The sequence below is a fragment of the Xiphophorus couchianus genome, chromosome 18, assembly GCF_001444195.1.
Source record: "Xiphophorus couchianus chromosome 18, X_couchianus-1.0, whole genome shotgun sequence".
Classification (NCBI taxonomy): Eukaryota; Metazoa; Chordata; class Actinopteri; order Cyprinodontiformes; family Poeciliidae; genus Xiphophorus; species Xiphophorus couchianus.
The window spans coordinates 4,041,115-4,057,538 of NC_040245.1; the positions used below are offsets into that span (position 1 = coordinate 4,041,115).

A 16,424-nucleotide genomic window follows, 5' to 3' on the forward strand; every position below is an offset into this window, starting at 1 on the left:
CGGACCGTACCAGCTCCATGGTCGCCTCGGAGCCGTTCAGGTTCAGGGTGTAGATCCCCTCCTCAGCCCCCAGGATCAGGTGCTGCTCTGCAGGACGAAGAGGAGGAAGGTAAACATGTCAACTCATTTTTATTTTGGGACATATAAAAATCACCTACGTTCTTAAAGGGCCAGAATGTTTTTCTGAAACCCATTAAACTGGTAGAATAAAATAAATAGCTGTGTCTGCAGTCAGTAAGGACTTATTAAAATTAAATAATGTTGAACATCTGTTTACATTGGAGAGTCCATCTTTGATTCCATAACTGTTTTCAATCAAAAGAATATTGTATTAGTACTTCTTTAATAACCATTCATCATTATTTATATATTATTTTCAAAATACATTCAATGAATTTTCTATTTCCACAAAAACACTAATTTTAATGCTATATACTGTATTTCTCATTTCCATTCCTCTGTTGCCGAGTCGATAAAAAGTTCAAACTCAAAATTAGAACAAATTTATAATTATTTAATTTCTTTCTCTTATAAAGCTTCTTATAGTGTCTAACATCTCTATGCGATTTGATGTATTATTATGATTAGAAATAACTTTTGGTCACATGTTGTCTATTTTAATATATGTGGAAAACTTTAGTAAGTCTAAATATATATAATACTAAGCATACTTAACATACTTAGCTACATGAAAAGCTAAGTGTTAGCTTTTAACATACTTAATTTTTAAATTTTTTTTTAATTTAATTTTTTTAATTTAATTTTTTTAATTAAAATTTAAAAAATGTATTTTTTTTTTTTTTAAATTAAATAAAATTATTTAATTTAATAAATTAAATTAAACAAATAATTTAATTTATTTACATAAATTAAGTTATCTTAATCTTTAAGATTTAATTTAATCTTAATTTAATTATCTTAATTAAATGATCTTTTTGTGATTTATTGCAATCAAAATCACAGATTGTCTGGCGCTAATTTAAAACTATGTGCAAGAAATTTTGCTCATATTTCACTTCTGTGTGACGATAAATGTGATTCCTTGTTCCTGGCCGTATTGAACATAACCTTCACCTAGACTTTAACTGAGGCTCAGGCAGCAGTGGAGCAAAAAGAAATACTGCCACCTGCAGGTGGGAGTTAGCATCACTTAGACCCGGGCATTATTGTGATTAAATAAAAGATTTATTTTATTTTTTTACTTTTATCTACTTTGGGATCAGTAAAGTTTTTCTGAATGTTGAATTGAATTTGAATTTCTGTGAGTCACATAAACTGGAGGGCCACAAAGGGCCACATAAAAAGCTCTGGCAGGCCAGATTTGGCCCCCGGGCCTTAAGTTTGACACATGAAATTTAGAGTTTAGAGAAAACGTAAAACAGCCGGCGGTTCGGGACAGGAAGGAACCTTTGGACGTCGGGTTTTCCCAGGTTGTGGAGCAGTTTATTTTCAGAGGGCAGCCGTGAAAAATCTTTTTAAAATAGACCTGGAGACAGAAAGAGAGAAGGCGATTCAGATTAAAACAAATTTAAACGAGTTTATTAAACGAGGAGGAGGAACTCACAGGAGGTTTCTTCAATAAGGGGCTGGGGCATTCTGGGAGATCCTGAGGAACAAAGACGAAGAAAAAACTTTTACAAATCTGACGGAATGAACTGGGAAGCAGCAGATGATTAAATCTATGGCTAATATTTCATAATCTAGATTAGGAGTCTGCAACCTGAGGCTCGTTGGACCTTCATAACGTTGGCTAATAAAACAACAAATCATTTTAAAAACAGATGTAATAACAACATGCAGATTTTGTACTTGTGAAAAATGCTATTTTACTTCCTGTTGTTTTCAAGCGGATGTTCTTTTTTAAAAATTAAAAATAAATTTTTTCACATCATTTTCCACAAACATTTTTTTTTGCAAACCTCTCAGACGGTATCTGAAGAAGAGGATCAGGCCCACAGAAAAAAAAAGACTTTAAGCGCAAATTAAAATCCTAATTCAGAGTTTAAAGTTGGAATCTTTTTTCCTGTGGCTCTAATCTTCCTCCTTCGTTCCTGCAGGTTTCAGTAAGTCCAATTTAAGACTTTTTAAGACCTCTTTTAATGCAGGCAGGAATGAAACTTAAGAGAGAAACACTATAAACATAGGCGATGCTATGATCATAAAGATCTTAAAATGACATTTTAAAATTTATAAGACGTCTTAAAATGTTTAAGATTTTATTTTAGATTAATAAATTTAAGGATGTTTAATGATGCGCAGACACCCTGCCTTATGTTTCTATTAACATCTTATTGTTTTAATGAACCTAAAAATCATTAATAAGATGTTTGCTTTGTCAAAATCCCCATTGAGTTTCATCAGAAGAGAGTTTGTCTTTTTTCAGGCAGTAATTTAACTTTTATAAAGTTTTTTTTTTTTTTTAGCTCTTTAGACTTTAAAGGTTGCAGATCCCTGATCTAAAAACAGATTTGATTTTCCTGAAAACTTTGTCTTCTCTCCCACCTTTGGTTTCCGTCTCCGGAAATCTTTAGGAGGGAGTTCTGGAGGAATCGGGTCTGCTGGGATGTTTTGGGTCGGTAACGACGGAGGGTCTAGATTACAAAAACAGAAAAGACACAAAAACAAACATTTTTAATAAATCTGAACTGGAGATAAATTTACATATCGACGCTAAGATCAATATCAGACATTTTTAAACATATTGGTATTGGTCCAATAAAACCGATATTTTTTCCCTTGTTCTCTCTTTCCTTTATCTCTGTCCTTTCATTTTCTTTTCCTTCTACCTTTTTTCCTTCTCTTTCTTTCCCTCCCTCCTTCCTTTGACTTTCTCTCCCTCCTTTCCTTTCTTGAGTTCCTTTTTTTCTCTTTCCTTATTCTCACCTTCCTGTCTTACTTTTTTCTTCTTTTCTTTCCTTGCTCCCTTCTTTATTTCCTTCCTTCTCTCCTCTCTTATTTTTTCAATTTCTTTCTTTAATTTTTCCTTCCTTCTTCTTCCCATCTTTCTTTACTTCCTTCTTTTCTCTCCTTCCTTCCCTTGCTTCCTTCTTTTCTTCCTTTTTTATTTTCTTCCCTTCTTTTTCTTATATCTTTCTCTGTCCTCCCTCTCCATCCCTCCATCCGCCTGTTGGGTGTTTGCTCCTCCCTGATTGGCTCAGCTCACCTGAGTGTCGTGACGCCCGTGGGTGCGGTGTGGGCCGGACGTGCGTCCCGCTGGAGGTCCGTATGAGCGGGGTGGGGGGACACAGGGATCCGTGTTTCCTCGACCGGTCGTCTTCCGACGCCATGCTCTCCTCCGAGCTGGTCCGGGCTTTGGGCTAAACAAAAACGACGACTCATGAAAACGGATCGACAGAAACAACGTAAAGTCCCGTAACAGAACGACAAATCCTGAAGGCTTTAACGGAGAAAACAAAACGATAAATGCTTTGAGGTTTTTACTGGTTTCAACCTGAAATATTCAGAAACATTGAATATTTGAGGTTTGAGGATGATGTTTGGGAAATGATGACGCCCAAACATCATCATTTCACAAGTCTGATATTCTCCTTCAAGAGGGTTTCATGCTGCTTCAGCTGTTTTCTGATCGTTTTGAGCTAACAGGCTAACGAAGGCTGGTGGAGTCCGAGGAGTTTAAGCTAGCTGATTTTTCTTAAATTCGATCAAAAAGGGTGTACTTAGTTTCTCCATGTGCATCTTTACCAGCTGAGCGAAGTTTGTCCCTCCCAACTTTTTCAAATTTAAACTCATTGCTGTAAAACTGTTTTGTTTGTGCCGCTATCATTTAAAAGATAAAAAAGTTTCCAGAGGTCATGAAAGGTCATCGTCAATATCTTGAAAACAACAGCAGCACAAATGAAAATTTTTTGCTTCACTTTTGTCAACAATATTGTTTGATTTGAGTAATGTGGGGCAACTGGTTGACCTTTGACCTTTAAACTTTCATAAACGTCTTCAAAGCAAAAGCAGCACAAACATTTTTTTGTGCTGCACAAACCGTTGAGTTGCTTGACGCCAATTGTGTCTGATTAGAAGAAGGTCGGGACGCTGGTTGACCTTTCGTGACCTATAGAAACTTTTATTAATATCTTTAAAATGAGAGCGGCACAAACAAAATGTTTTGCAGCACAAACATTTGACACCAATTTTGTTAAATTCATGTATTTAAACGAATCTTCGGTAATAAAACTGAAAAATGTGATGTTTTTGTACGTTAGAGGTCAGATTTAAAGACCAGATCAGGTTTATTTTTACTGACACTAAAACCCCGGGGTGTTTCTTTCTTTTTCTGCTAAGAGAAAACGTTTTCGACGTTTGGGTCGGTTTTCACCTTTGGAGGAAGAGGAGGAGGAGTTTCGTCTTCTGGCATTATGAGACTGTCGGAGAGAGAAAGCTGGGTCATTAGTTGCCTTGGAAACAAGCCGGAGGTGTCACGATTTATCGCAAATATATCGCAACATCAGCGTGAAAAATCCACATCGCAAAAAACCGCTGGAGCGCAGCAAGTGAGGGCTAATATATCAACTTTTATTTTCATGTTAATATAATATTCAGTCAGCTGGACGGAGTCTCACTCTGGACAGAAACGATGTCGACCAAAAGGTTAAAGGTCACAGAGTGAAGGAAGAAACAGGCAGAGGCCCAAACTCATCATTATATGACAAGTGAAAAAAATAGTAGCATTAAAGTTAGAATATTATCAGAAAAAAAGACAAAATTAGACAATAAAGTTGTAATATTACCAGAATAAGATTAAATTATAAAAAGAATAAAGTTGTAACAGCCACAGAAAAGTCATAAAATTACAAGAATAAAAGCAAAAATAATAAGAGAATAATGTTGTAATAATGAGACAAAAGTAGCTTTTTTATGAGAACTTATTTTTATATATAAATGAGGAATGTTGAGCATCTTGTTAAAGAAATACTCTGTTGTACAGGTTTTCTAACATCAGGCAGCAATAAAACAAACAAAGAAAAGTTTGTTCATCTCACCATGAGGGCTGCATCGTTGGTCTGAAGGGACAAAGAGAAAAAGAAAATATAAATTTAATGATTATTTTACAGCCAAAAACATATAATTAAAGACCCCAAAGTAAACGTAGTGCTAAAAAACAAGATCGCTGTTATTATTTTCTTATTTCCTCACATGTCCACGTCATCGTAGTCGTCCGAGTCCGAGTCCTGATCCCTGAGAGGTGAGAGGTGAAACATTAATCAGTTTATTGCAGATAAATTGCTTGGATTTGGGATTTAATCAGATTAATCCGTTACCTCGGCGGGCTGTTGATGCTGCCTGATGATCCTGATGACGGCCTTAACTGTGACAACCAAAGAAAACCCAACATGTCTCAGTTTTATATAAAACATTTAAAATGTTTCTGAACTATCTGATGAATGTAAAACCTTTCCTCCAATTATTATTAACTTAAAGTGGACATTTAATGAAAAATTAAATTTTTATCCCTTAAATAGATTTTGTCGTGTATTTGGAGTCTCTTAAAGTGTGAAAAATTGTAATTTATTCTCCCCCAGTGCTGCGTTAATATCTTCTGTTTCAGTTTTTTCGATTCTCTGACATGTTTTTTGAACTTTTACATCACAGTATTTGCTTCAGAACTGCTAAACAAAGTCACAGCTGTCCAGTCAACCAACGTCTATGTTTTGATTTCTGGCAGCGATTTTGTTGTCCAACTTCAAGGACGCAGAAGATGCAAGTTGTTAAGCCAAAATGGTTGTTGGATGTATTAACACACACAAGTCATGACACCATCCTCCAGCATTAAAATGAATTAAAATTAAGTTACATTTTTGCTGGAAACGTTCCTATTTTAGTGGAGAAAGTCCTTTTTGTAACATAAAAGTCATCATTTGATGCCCTGAACCAGATTACAATGTAAGATAGTTTGGATCTGCAGTCCTTTGGGAAAATAAAATAAAACAAAATAAAAAATAATTAAATTTTCCTAACCCCGTTTTCCTTTTATGTCTTGAGGAACACATGATCCAAATGCATTCAGTAACATTTAATCGCCAGTGCTACCTAGCTAGCTAGTCTTGTGTTCATTCATACTGTTGTAGCATTAAGATTTTGAAAGGTATATTAAAGATTGTTTTTTAAATAAACTGAAGAGAAAGGTATCTGACACACTGCAAAAACACAAAATCTTACCAAGTATGTTAATCTAAATTATAGTGCAAACATCAAACTTACTTTAAGTCAAAATTAAAAGTAAGTTTTGACTTAAAACTTATTTTTTTTAAGTTTTAAGCTTCTGTACCTTTCTCTTCTGAAAGATACAGAAGCTTGTTTTATGTCAATAATTGCTTAAAATACTAGTTTTATTGGAAGGTTATTTGGTAACACTTTATTTGATGGGTTGTGAATATGACTGTCATAACACCGTCATAAACATGTCATAACACCTGAACTCATAAACATGAGTAAGTCTTCATGAATATTTATGACTGTTGTCATAAAGTGTCATTCGGTAAATCAGGACACTTTTAATACAAAGTTGACATTATTCAAAATGTCTTTGTTATGACAACTTGACATTAACCAAGAAAGCATGATCTGACATAAATCTGTTATAAAAGTATTACTGATTAAACTTTAAAAATTATGTAGCTTTATGTTATTAAAGCTAAAGTCTTATTCACAACCCGTCAAATAAAGTGTTACCAATTATTTCAATAGTAAAATGGGGAAAAAAGTGAAATAATCTGCCAATGGAACAAGTACATTTCTATCCATATTCAGGAATTATTTACTTAAAACAAGCTTCTATATCTTGCTAAAAAGTTACCTGTAATTTAGTCTCGTCTTATTTAAATTGTCATAAGATATTTGCATTAGAAACTAAACAAAAAAACTTGCCAAGATTTTCAGACACAAATATTGCAAAATTAAAAATCAGAAATTTCGTTTGCAAAAATCACAAAAGCAATCGCAAAATTCTGGAGGCACTGATCAATGTGAAAACATGATCAATATTATTTAATTATAAAGAAACACATTGCTTACAGAGACAGCTATTTACTAATACTTTACCAGTTTTGATTGATATATTCTGGTGCAACCGGCCCTTTAAGAACACTCAGAACAAGAACAGACGAGGAGAAACAAAGAAACTGGAACTGAAATTGTACCGTTACGTTTGGTGATTCGGTCTTCACCGGCCTCTGGGTGTAAATCTGTTCGACTGATCAGACAAAGATCGTTTTAAATGGGTCCAGATAGGCTTCCAGTGAAACTAAAAGACAATAACGGAGCGGGTTTCTTACAGCTGATGTCGGAGTTGGTCCTCTCGGCCCGGTTGTGTTTGTTGATAGACTGGATTCTTCTTAACGACGCAGGAGGCGCCACCTTAAATCACAAAGAAATGAAACAAAAAAGGCTGGAAACACACAGAGTTTCAGAGGAAGGAGCTAATCAGCTAATCTGAGACCGGTTTATTTAATCCCTGAGCGTCTGGTCCAGACCTCCATGTCGTCGTCCTCCGTCGACACGCAGCTCTTGTGTTTCTCAGGATTCTTGAACTTGTCCAGCAGATCCAGAGTCAGTTCCTGTTTCAGACACTGCTGGGTCAGAAACGGATGCTGCACAAAAAACAGAAAAAACAAACATCAGGGGAGCTGAGGAAACAAAGCTGCAGGTTAGCAGTAAATCAGGGGTGTTCAAAGTGTGGCGTGGGGGCCAATTGTGACCCCTGGGGTGATTTCATGCGGCCTACAACTGCGATTCAAGAATTACACCGTGTTCCAAATTATTATGCACAGCAGATTTTCTAACCATTTTATGGATTATAAAGAACTGCAAACAGTCATTCTTTGAATGTGCAGCATTAAGTGGTCATAAAAGCTAAAATCAAAAGCTATTTCAATCAAAAACATCTTAACAGACAGAGTTACATGTTAACATAGGACCTTCTTTGATATCACAGCACAATTCTTGATCCATTGAACTTGTGAGTTTGTGGAAAGTTTCTGCTTGAATTTCTTTGCAGGATGTCAGAAAACCTTCCCAGAGCTGCTGGTTTGATATGAACTGCATTCCACCCTCAGATCTTCTGCTTGAGGAAACTCCAAAGGTTCTCAATAGGGTTGAGGTCAGAGGTCAGAGGAGGATGGTGACCACACCATGAGTTTCTCCCCTTTTATGCCCACAGCAGCCAATGACACAGTGGTATTCCTTGCAGCATGAGATGGTGCATTGTCAAGCATGAAGATAATTTTGCTACGGCTTTTCTTTTGGAACCATGAAAGAAAGTGATAACTTTTAACTTTAAACATGAAGAAAATGTCTGGTTATAAATTAATCTGCCAGTTGATTTAGTATTTTTTCATCAGTTTTACGGAATTATTCACTTAAAACAAACTCATATTTCTTGCTGAGAAGATATTTGTAAGTCGGTTTTGTCTTAATTTTTGTTTTGAGATATTTGCACGAGAAACTAGACTAAAAGTACTTGGTCATATTTTGTGTTTTTGCAGTGCAGGTGAATGCGATGCAGTCAGATGACTCTGATGAATGAATGAATGAATGAATGAATGAATGAATGAATCTGAACTCACTGAGAGCATCTTGGCGGCGCTGGGTCTCTTCTTGGGATTCCTCACCAACATGGCTTTCACAAAGTTGTAGAAGTTGGACGACCTGTGGGCAGGAAGCAAGTCGTGAGATGAGGGACCAACTGATCCTTAAAAAGCACAAACAGATCAAATTCATCTTCACTATCGGCTGATGTTTAAAATAAAAAAGAACACTACTAAGGCTGTTTACACATCTAATAGTCCAATGGACTCGGTTCTATTTGGAACCAAAATTGCAACATTGGTTCCATCTCCAGCTGCTGTGGTTCTCTTTCTCACTGCACTCAGTCAAACCAACCAAACCCTTTGAAAAACCTGTTCCCCTCCTCACCTGTGGGGGCGCTGCGACTAAAGGAAACAACAGGAAAACCTCACACAACTTCACAAAACAAACAAAAATGGAATGGCGTCAGATTTTAGTGGTTGGAGCAGCCATTTCTCCTGCTAGCGCAAGGCTAACGTGTTTCTTTTGGTTAGATTTACCCAGAATGCCCTGCGCTGTAGTCTGCTTCCTGTTTTTGGAGCGGTCTCTGGTCCGCTTGAAGTTCACATATGCATTCAACCCAAACCAGAGTTCACTTCAGCCGAACCCAGACCGAGGTTTGTAGGACCAGAGTTAGCTTAGCGTTCACGCCTCACTAAACGAAGGCGAGTTGTAAATTTCAACAGGAGTTATTTACTACAAACAAACTACTATTGTTTGTTAAAAAGTTATTTGTAAGTTAGTTTTGTCTTATTTCAATCGAAATAAGACATTTGCACTAGGAACTAGACAAAGTACTTGATAAGATATTGTGTTTTTGCAGGGTGCCCGTTATTGTGCTGCCTTTGTTTTTTATCTGGTTAAATAAATGTTTAATTAAATAAATAATATGTTTACCATTTGGATTTGTCCCTCAGTTTCGGGGGCTGGTATCCGCTCTTGGACATGAGGAACAGAACGCTGCAGGAGGGACAAAAACAGATCCATGAGTCACGAACCAGCAGAAACTTAATGCTCTTCAGCAAATTATCTACAGCTGATTTTGCTTCTGGCAGATAAAAATGGGAAAATTATGTTAATGAGCCACAGTGGTGCAGTTGGTGCACAAGACGCTACATTTTTATGGCTAATTGTTTGTGCACAAAGGAGAAACAAAGGAAGTGTTATCTTTAAATAAACTGTGAGTGTGACTCTGATGGCAGGTGGATATATTTATGCTCCTTTTTATAGTTTTCCTCTAATAATTCTGCTCCTTCGTTGACTGTAAACGTGTTTATTTTTATCATTCTTATAATGCTTTTAGCATTACCCAACAGATAAGTAGTAAATAATTCTTTAATATAGATTTAAAAAAAAAAAATGCTACTTCCACTGGAAGATTATTTTACTTAAAACATTTTTCACTAGTTAAAAGTGAAATAATCTGCCAATAGAAGTAGAACATTTTCATCAATATTAAGGAATCAGATTTAAAATAAGCTCTTACGTCTTGTTGGAAAGTTACTTATAAGTTAATTTGTTTTATTTCAAGTGTACAAAGTATTTACACTAGAAACTAGATAAAAAAAAATACAGGTAAGATTTGATGTTTTTGCAGTATTGTTGGTTTAACTTACAAAAAACCTTTTAGGAAGTCATAGGATCCTATTTTAAATAAATAATCCATTAATATTCATGAAAAAGTTCTAGTTCGAGTCATAACACGACATTTTTCCATGTCATAAGTTAAAAAATCTGCCAGTGGAGAACTTGGTTGCTAGGTGACGGCCTGGGCTTGGCAGGGGTTGCTAGGTAACGGCGCAAAGTCCGTTGATTACCAAGTAATCTGCCAGTGGAATTTGTACTTTTCCATCAACAATAATGAATTATTTATTTAAAATACGTTCCTGTATATTAGCTGAAAAGTTACTTGTGAGTTAATTGGTCTTAATTCAGTGCTGACATATTTTCACTAGAAACGAGAGAAAACTACATGAGAAGAAACTTAAAAACCATAGTATGCGTATTTGCCAGACATGCTAGTGCACGTCAAAGCCCAGCAGAGGGCGCCATCGCAGGCTGATCCAGGGGCTCCAGCCTCCTGCTGTGAATCATTCAGCTGTTTGCTCTCTGCTGCTGTGAGTGTTTATTCACCGCAGCGGGTGAACGTCGAACAGGGGCGGCTGCAGCTCTGCCAGCTCGATGGCGGTGATTCCCACTGACCAGACGTCACACAGCTCGTTGTAGCCGCCTTTAATCTCCACAGCTGCTACCTCTGGCGCCATCCTGAGGACAGGAGGGAGAAGACGAAAAGTTAGCCGGAACATTTTGAAAAACACAAAATCTCCAAGTAGTTTTTTTTTTGGATTCTTGTAAAAAATATCTCAATACACTTGAATTAAGACAACACTAACTCATCTTTTCAGCAAATGGCAGCTTGTTTCAAGTCAATTACTCCTTAATATTGATGGTAAAGTTCCAGTTCATTGGCAGATTATTTCACTAACAACATGTGACAATGTCTTGTTAGTGAAATAATCTGCCAATTGAACTGGTCGTTTTTCATCAAGAGGAATTATTGACTAAAAAAGCTTCTGTTTGTTGAAAGGTTACTTGTAAGTTAGTTTTTCTTCTTTCAAATGTAATTAAATATTTGATCTAGAAACCAGACTAAAAATATTTTGTGTTTTTTGGTCAGGTACAAGTACTGGACTAATGGAAAGAAGCAAAAACAGAAAAACTATAAAACAATTAAAGTTCATTTAAAAATGACTCTGCGGTTGTTTGGAAGCAAAGTGAACATACTCTAATAACTAAAATATCTTGTCTTAAGTCAATAATCCCTTAATATCGATATCAAAACAGTTATAATTTCACTGGCAGATTATTTCACTTATAACAAAACATTTTTCCCATGTTGCACGTGAAATAATCTGTCAGTGGAACCAAAACGTCTTTACAAAAATGAACAATAAGGAATTATTTACTTAAAACAAACTTCTATTTCCTCAAAAGTTACTTGTAAGTTAATTTTGTCTTATTTAAACCAAGACACTACAAAGACTAAAATGAAAAACCGAAAGATTTTGTGTTCTTGCAGTGTAAATTTACATTTTTTACAAAAAGTTACTCATGTAAATGTAACTAGTTACAATCTGCGTCTGATTGTAAATTAGTTTTGTCTTTTTTCAAGATTTTTGCAATATAAACTAGACAAAAAATACCATGTAAGATTTTGTTTTTTCTTTCTAATCACTGTAAAAGCCATGAAACCCACCAGGTTGGCGTCTTCATTTGAGGTTAGATTTGCATAATCATCGTTTTGTTTAGCAATGAACTGTGACTACAGTTAGCAACACGCTACGTTCATTCTGGTTTGAGCTGCGAGCTGCAGAGAAACGGCGGAGCGTCTCACCAGTACGGCGTCCCGATGAAGGACATCCTCCGAGCCAGAGTGGCTGTGATCTGAGCCGAGATCCCAAAGTCAGCTGCAATTCAACAGAAATAAGAAGAAGACATTTAAAATCTATAATATGCTACTTATTTAGCATCTCTTGCTGCTGAGGTCTGGAGCGTTGGCTCAAGCGGTGTGGATTGAGTGAAAATAAGCAGTAAATGTTGTAAATGTTTGTGTTTTTGAAGTAATGCCACAGTTTTACAAGGCTGCAGAGGTGTTGTGATGAGATCTGCCACCTTGGAGGTGAGTGACTCACGCTAACCACACCGCGACACTGCAGACGCTGCAAACTTCCACTTACCCAGTTTGACCTCGCCCTGATCATTCAGGAGGATGTTGGCACCCTGCAAGGAAAAAAAACGCAACATGAGAGCAGCTGCACCACAGAAACCTTTTTATTCTTCACAGCTTCTCCCTCTATCTGCCCGGCGATCTGTCAGCAAAGCCGCACAGGATGGAGAGCGAAAATACACGACTGACAGCTGGAAACTGATGAGCTGGAGCTCAGATACCTGACGGTTTACCAGGAATGTTATTTCTGGACATCAGAACAGAAACTGTCATCAGTCTAGTTCTGCAAAAGCAGAAAAAGTGTTTTCCTGGAAAATGTGGCGTTTGATTATTCAGTAGAAAGTTCTGCACTGCAAAAACACAAATCTGACCAAATATTTTAGTCTAAATAATTTTTAATTATTTAAGTAAATAAATAATTAGGAATTATTTAGACAAGCCGAAATATCCTATAACACTTGAAATATGTGAAAACTAATCTTTCAGCAAAATACAGGAGCTTGTTTTGAGTCAATAATTATTGAATATTGATTAAGAAACATCTAGTTCAAGTGTACTAAGATATTTGCGCTAAACTAAACCAAAAATACTTTGTTAGATTTGGTGTTTTTGCAGTGCAGGAGTCTGCATGTTTTATCTGAATGTTTTATCTTAAGAAAACAAACACAGATTTCACGTAAACAAAATCAGGTTTTGTCTCGGTTTCGACTGGCTGACCTTGATATCTCTGTGGATTTTCTTCTGTGCGTGCAGATAGTCCAGGCCCTGCTCACACAAACACAGGAGACTTTTACTTTGAAGGTCCTTAAAAATATGCAAAGAGACCTGGAAAACAGAGCGCTTACCTGCAGCATCTCCCTGCAGATGTAGGCGATCTGTGGCTCAGGCAGAGAGCCGGTCACTGCAAGACAACATTCATGTTTAATCATTACAACGAAACGCAGCCATTATGGCCTTCAAAATAAAATACATGAAGAAGGTGAATCATTGGATCAAAGATGAGCATGATACTTTTTGTTGCAATGAAGCTGGTTTATATACAACCTAAAACAGCAAAACAATCTGCAAACACGAGTGATAGAAACTCTAAAACCCACAAAACAAAAAATAAATGCAGCAAAAAAGCTGTGGCCACTTAATTCTACATTGAAGTCATTTAAAATTTGACCATTGAAGCAAAAATGTGCTGCAGGTTTCAAACGAAAAAATTAAAACTGAACTAAACTAAAAAAAAAACGGTGCATTAAAGTTTGTTGATGCGTTTATAGACTGAAAAAAATTCAAGTGTTCAGTTTTACTGAAAAACGATAAAAATATTGGCAGACTCTTTCTGACCACCTGGATAAAGATCAATATTTATATTAGTAGAAAAAAACTGATGTTAATAATAAAAAATAAAAAAAACTACAATGTGTATTAGGGAAACTGTAGATAGAAAAAAACCAGTAAATATCCACCCAGAAACTCTGATATTTTTGAGAATAAGACACTTTCAGAAAAATCTTGGAAATTTCTGAGTTTGAAAAGTCAAAGATTTTCTGGGAAAAAAAAAAAAGGAAATTTTGAGATTAAGCTCAGAAATTTTCTAGAAACAAGCTTGGAAAAGTTGAAAAATTGCTAAAAAAAAACAAACAAACAAAAAAAAGACCTTTCACAAATTCTGAGATTAATTTTCCAGAAAATAATTAGCAAATTTCTGAGTTTTAAACGTGGAAAATTTCAACTTTTCAATTTTCAGATGTTTTTTATAAGATTTCTGAGTTTTTAGAGGGAAATTTACTCCTTCTCCTTTTTGCCCCATCTACAATGTCCTTAGAGCAACACGGTACAAAATAAATGCTACAACAAAATGTTCTAATGCCCAGAATATGTTCATTTAAATTTGTTTAAAAATTCAATTAATTACGTTTTTGTTGCAATTTTTTAAATTGTAATTACTGGATCTAAATTTTTCCTCCATGTATAATATCGCCAATAACTAGTAATACTAAAATTCTTTAAAATAAAAATCTATTCTTTATTTATTTAGAAAGAAATGTGTTTGAAGACTTAATGGAGGATTTTAAATCAATATTTTTACAAAGACGGGAGTAAATAAAGAAAATGTCTGAAACAAACAGACCGTGGTAGATATCCTGGAGGGAACCTCCGCCACAGAACTCCATGCAGATCCAGAGTTTATTGGCTCTGCAGGAAGACAGAAAGCTCAGAGTTAGCGACTGCGTTCACAATAAATAAGCATCCAGAGAAACGGAGGCGGCCAACCGTATGTAGCTGCCGTAATACGCCACGATGTTGGGATGCTTGCAGCTCTTAACGATGACGATTTCCTGCTGGATGATGGAGAAATCGTCTTCTGTGGAGACAAACACAGCCGCTTTCAAAATAAAACGCATACAGACTTTTTTTTTCTCGTTTTCTCTTTGTCCGCTTGGCAACAGGTGAGTCATTCTGATGGAGTTACAACTTGTTTACGATGAATCACGTTCTGCTTAGGGCTCGGATGTTTTTCTGATGTTTAACGCGGGTGGAAGGTTTTTTTTTCCAACCACAGTTCGTCTTGTTTACTGATTATAACATCCAGGCCTGGGGGGAAAGTAAGTGCACCCTCTTTCCATTATACACTGCAAAAACACAAAATATTACCAAGTGTTTTCCTCTAGTGAAAATAACATCCTCTGTTTTGCTGAAAAATTATTTATTAGTTTTCTCAAATTTCAAGTGTAGTAAGATATTTGCACTATAAACTAAAGAAATCCTTAATATTGATTCAAAAATAAAAGTTCCACTGGCAGATGATTTCACTTATTATATTATATTATATTATATTATAAAGATGTCATAAGGTATAACAAGATATTTTCCCATCGTAAAAGTAAAATAATCTGCCAATGAAATAAGTATTTGTTCATCAATATTAATAAATTATTTACTTAAAACAAGCTCTTATATCTGGCTGGAAAGTTACTTATAAGTTAGTTTTGTATTAATTCAAGTGTAGTAAGATATTTACACTATAAACTAGACAAAAATACTTGATAATATTTTGTGTTTTTTGCAGTGTAAAGTTTTTAAAGTTTGAAGATGCAACAAAAATGATTTATTTCACCAAGTTCTATAGATATTTAAATATAACTTATGGTTCCATCCTGTCATTTTCTGCTAAACACAGAGAAAACAATAAAACAAAAGATGCAAAGTTTACAGATCCAACAGAGGAGTTATGACAATAAAAAGATGAAAAGGTAAAACAATTTAAACTTGACCAACCTCAACCAATGCTGATATTAATGCCGGTATGTTGTGCATAGCAAGTTATAAAGTGACAAAATAAAAAGTCAGGGGGGCATGAATCACTTAATTTACAGGGAATTTTATAAAAATGTTTATTTTTTTAAAAATATTTTCTCATTTCCCAGGTTTTCTTCTCAGAATCGAAGAATTTAGTGGATTTTAGTTTCTGGAAGCAGAGAAAATACGTTTCCAAAAGGGAAACCGAGATATTTAATGATTCTATGAAATGTTGATACAAGATCTCATCTCGAATTAGAAATAAACTTCTTTATAAAGTAAATTAACATTTCAGTGCATTCGAGTCTCTGGAAAGTTTGATGAAAACAAAGAGTCTGAAGGTCGGAGAAGTTCTGAAGGTTTCTGCAAAGTTTTGCCTAAAATCACCTCAAATCTTTATTTATGAAGCAGATTTGGCCTTTTCATCCACATGACCAAGAACTGGAGACGGTTTTCAGTTTTTAAAAAAGGAGTAATGCAACTTTCTGCCACCAAAAAAAACCCAAAATAAACTTGTGTCGGTTGCGCCTGACTGACGTTTTTATCCTTTTCCACACATTTATAACATTCAACCATAATATTAGATTTATAATATGATGAATCTGAACTATTTGTTACAAGCTAACACAAACAAAAATGAACCATTTGGTGATGCAAACGGTTAAAGCTAGAAAATAAAAACAAAAACAGTTCTGACAATGATGGAGAAATATTTAAATGAAGCAAAACAAAATTTAAACTAAACTTTGGGAGAGTCGAGGAGCCTCAAGTTTAAAGACAGATCAATGTTTGTTCTAAAGCTGCACAATAAGGCAACATACAATTTTTT

General features: G+C 35.4%; 1 protein-coding gene across 1 annotated transcript in view; it reads right to left on the bottom strand.

Moving 5' to 3' along the window:
- Nucleotides 1-16,424, bottom strand: part of map4k1 (mitogen-activated protein kinase kinase kinase kinase 1) — a 49,583-nt gene that overhangs the window by 7,550 nt on the left and 25,609 nt on the right. The window contains exons 3-23 of the mRNA XM_027999446.1: nucleotides 14,570-14,660; nucleotides 14,427-14,491; nucleotides 13,150-13,205; nucleotides 13,022-13,069; nucleotides 12,315-12,357; nucleotides 11,972-12,044; nucleotides 10,711-10,842; nucleotides 9,475-9,537; nucleotides 8,577-8,658; nucleotides 7,485-7,601; nucleotides 7,287-7,368; nucleotides 7,152-7,204; nucleotides 5,274-5,320; nucleotides 5,149-5,190; nucleotides 4,995-5,015; nucleotides 4,331-4,376; nucleotides 3,164-3,317; nucleotides 2,503-2,591; nucleotides 1,565-1,606; nucleotides 1,408-1,486; nucleotides 11-87 (exon numbers count right to left, since the gene is read on the bottom strand). Coding sequence (XP_027855247.1) covers nucleotides 11-87; nucleotides 1,408-1,486; nucleotides 1,565-1,606; nucleotides 2,503-2,591; nucleotides 3,164-3,317; nucleotides 4,331-4,376; nucleotides 4,995-5,015; nucleotides 5,149-5,190; nucleotides 5,274-5,320; nucleotides 7,152-7,204; nucleotides 7,287-7,368; nucleotides 7,485-7,601; nucleotides 8,577-8,658; nucleotides 9,475-9,537; nucleotides 10,711-10,842; nucleotides 11,972-12,044; nucleotides 12,315-12,357; nucleotides 13,022-13,069; nucleotides 13,150-13,205; nucleotides 14,427-14,491; nucleotides 14,570-14,660 — 1,502 coding nt within the window. The remainder of the gene's footprint in view (nucleotides 1-10; nucleotides 88-1,407; nucleotides 1,487-1,564; nucleotides 1,607-2,502; nucleotides 2,592-3,163; nucleotides 3,318-4,330; nucleotides 4,377-4,994; nucleotides 5,016-5,148; nucleotides 5,191-5,273; nucleotides 5,321-7,151; nucleotides 7,205-7,286; nucleotides 7,369-7,484; nucleotides 7,602-8,576; nucleotides 8,659-9,474; nucleotides 9,538-10,710; nucleotides 10,843-11,971; nucleotides 12,045-12,314; nucleotides 12,358-13,021; nucleotides 13,070-13,149; nucleotides 13,206-14,426; nucleotides 14,492-14,569; nucleotides 14,661-16,424) is intronic.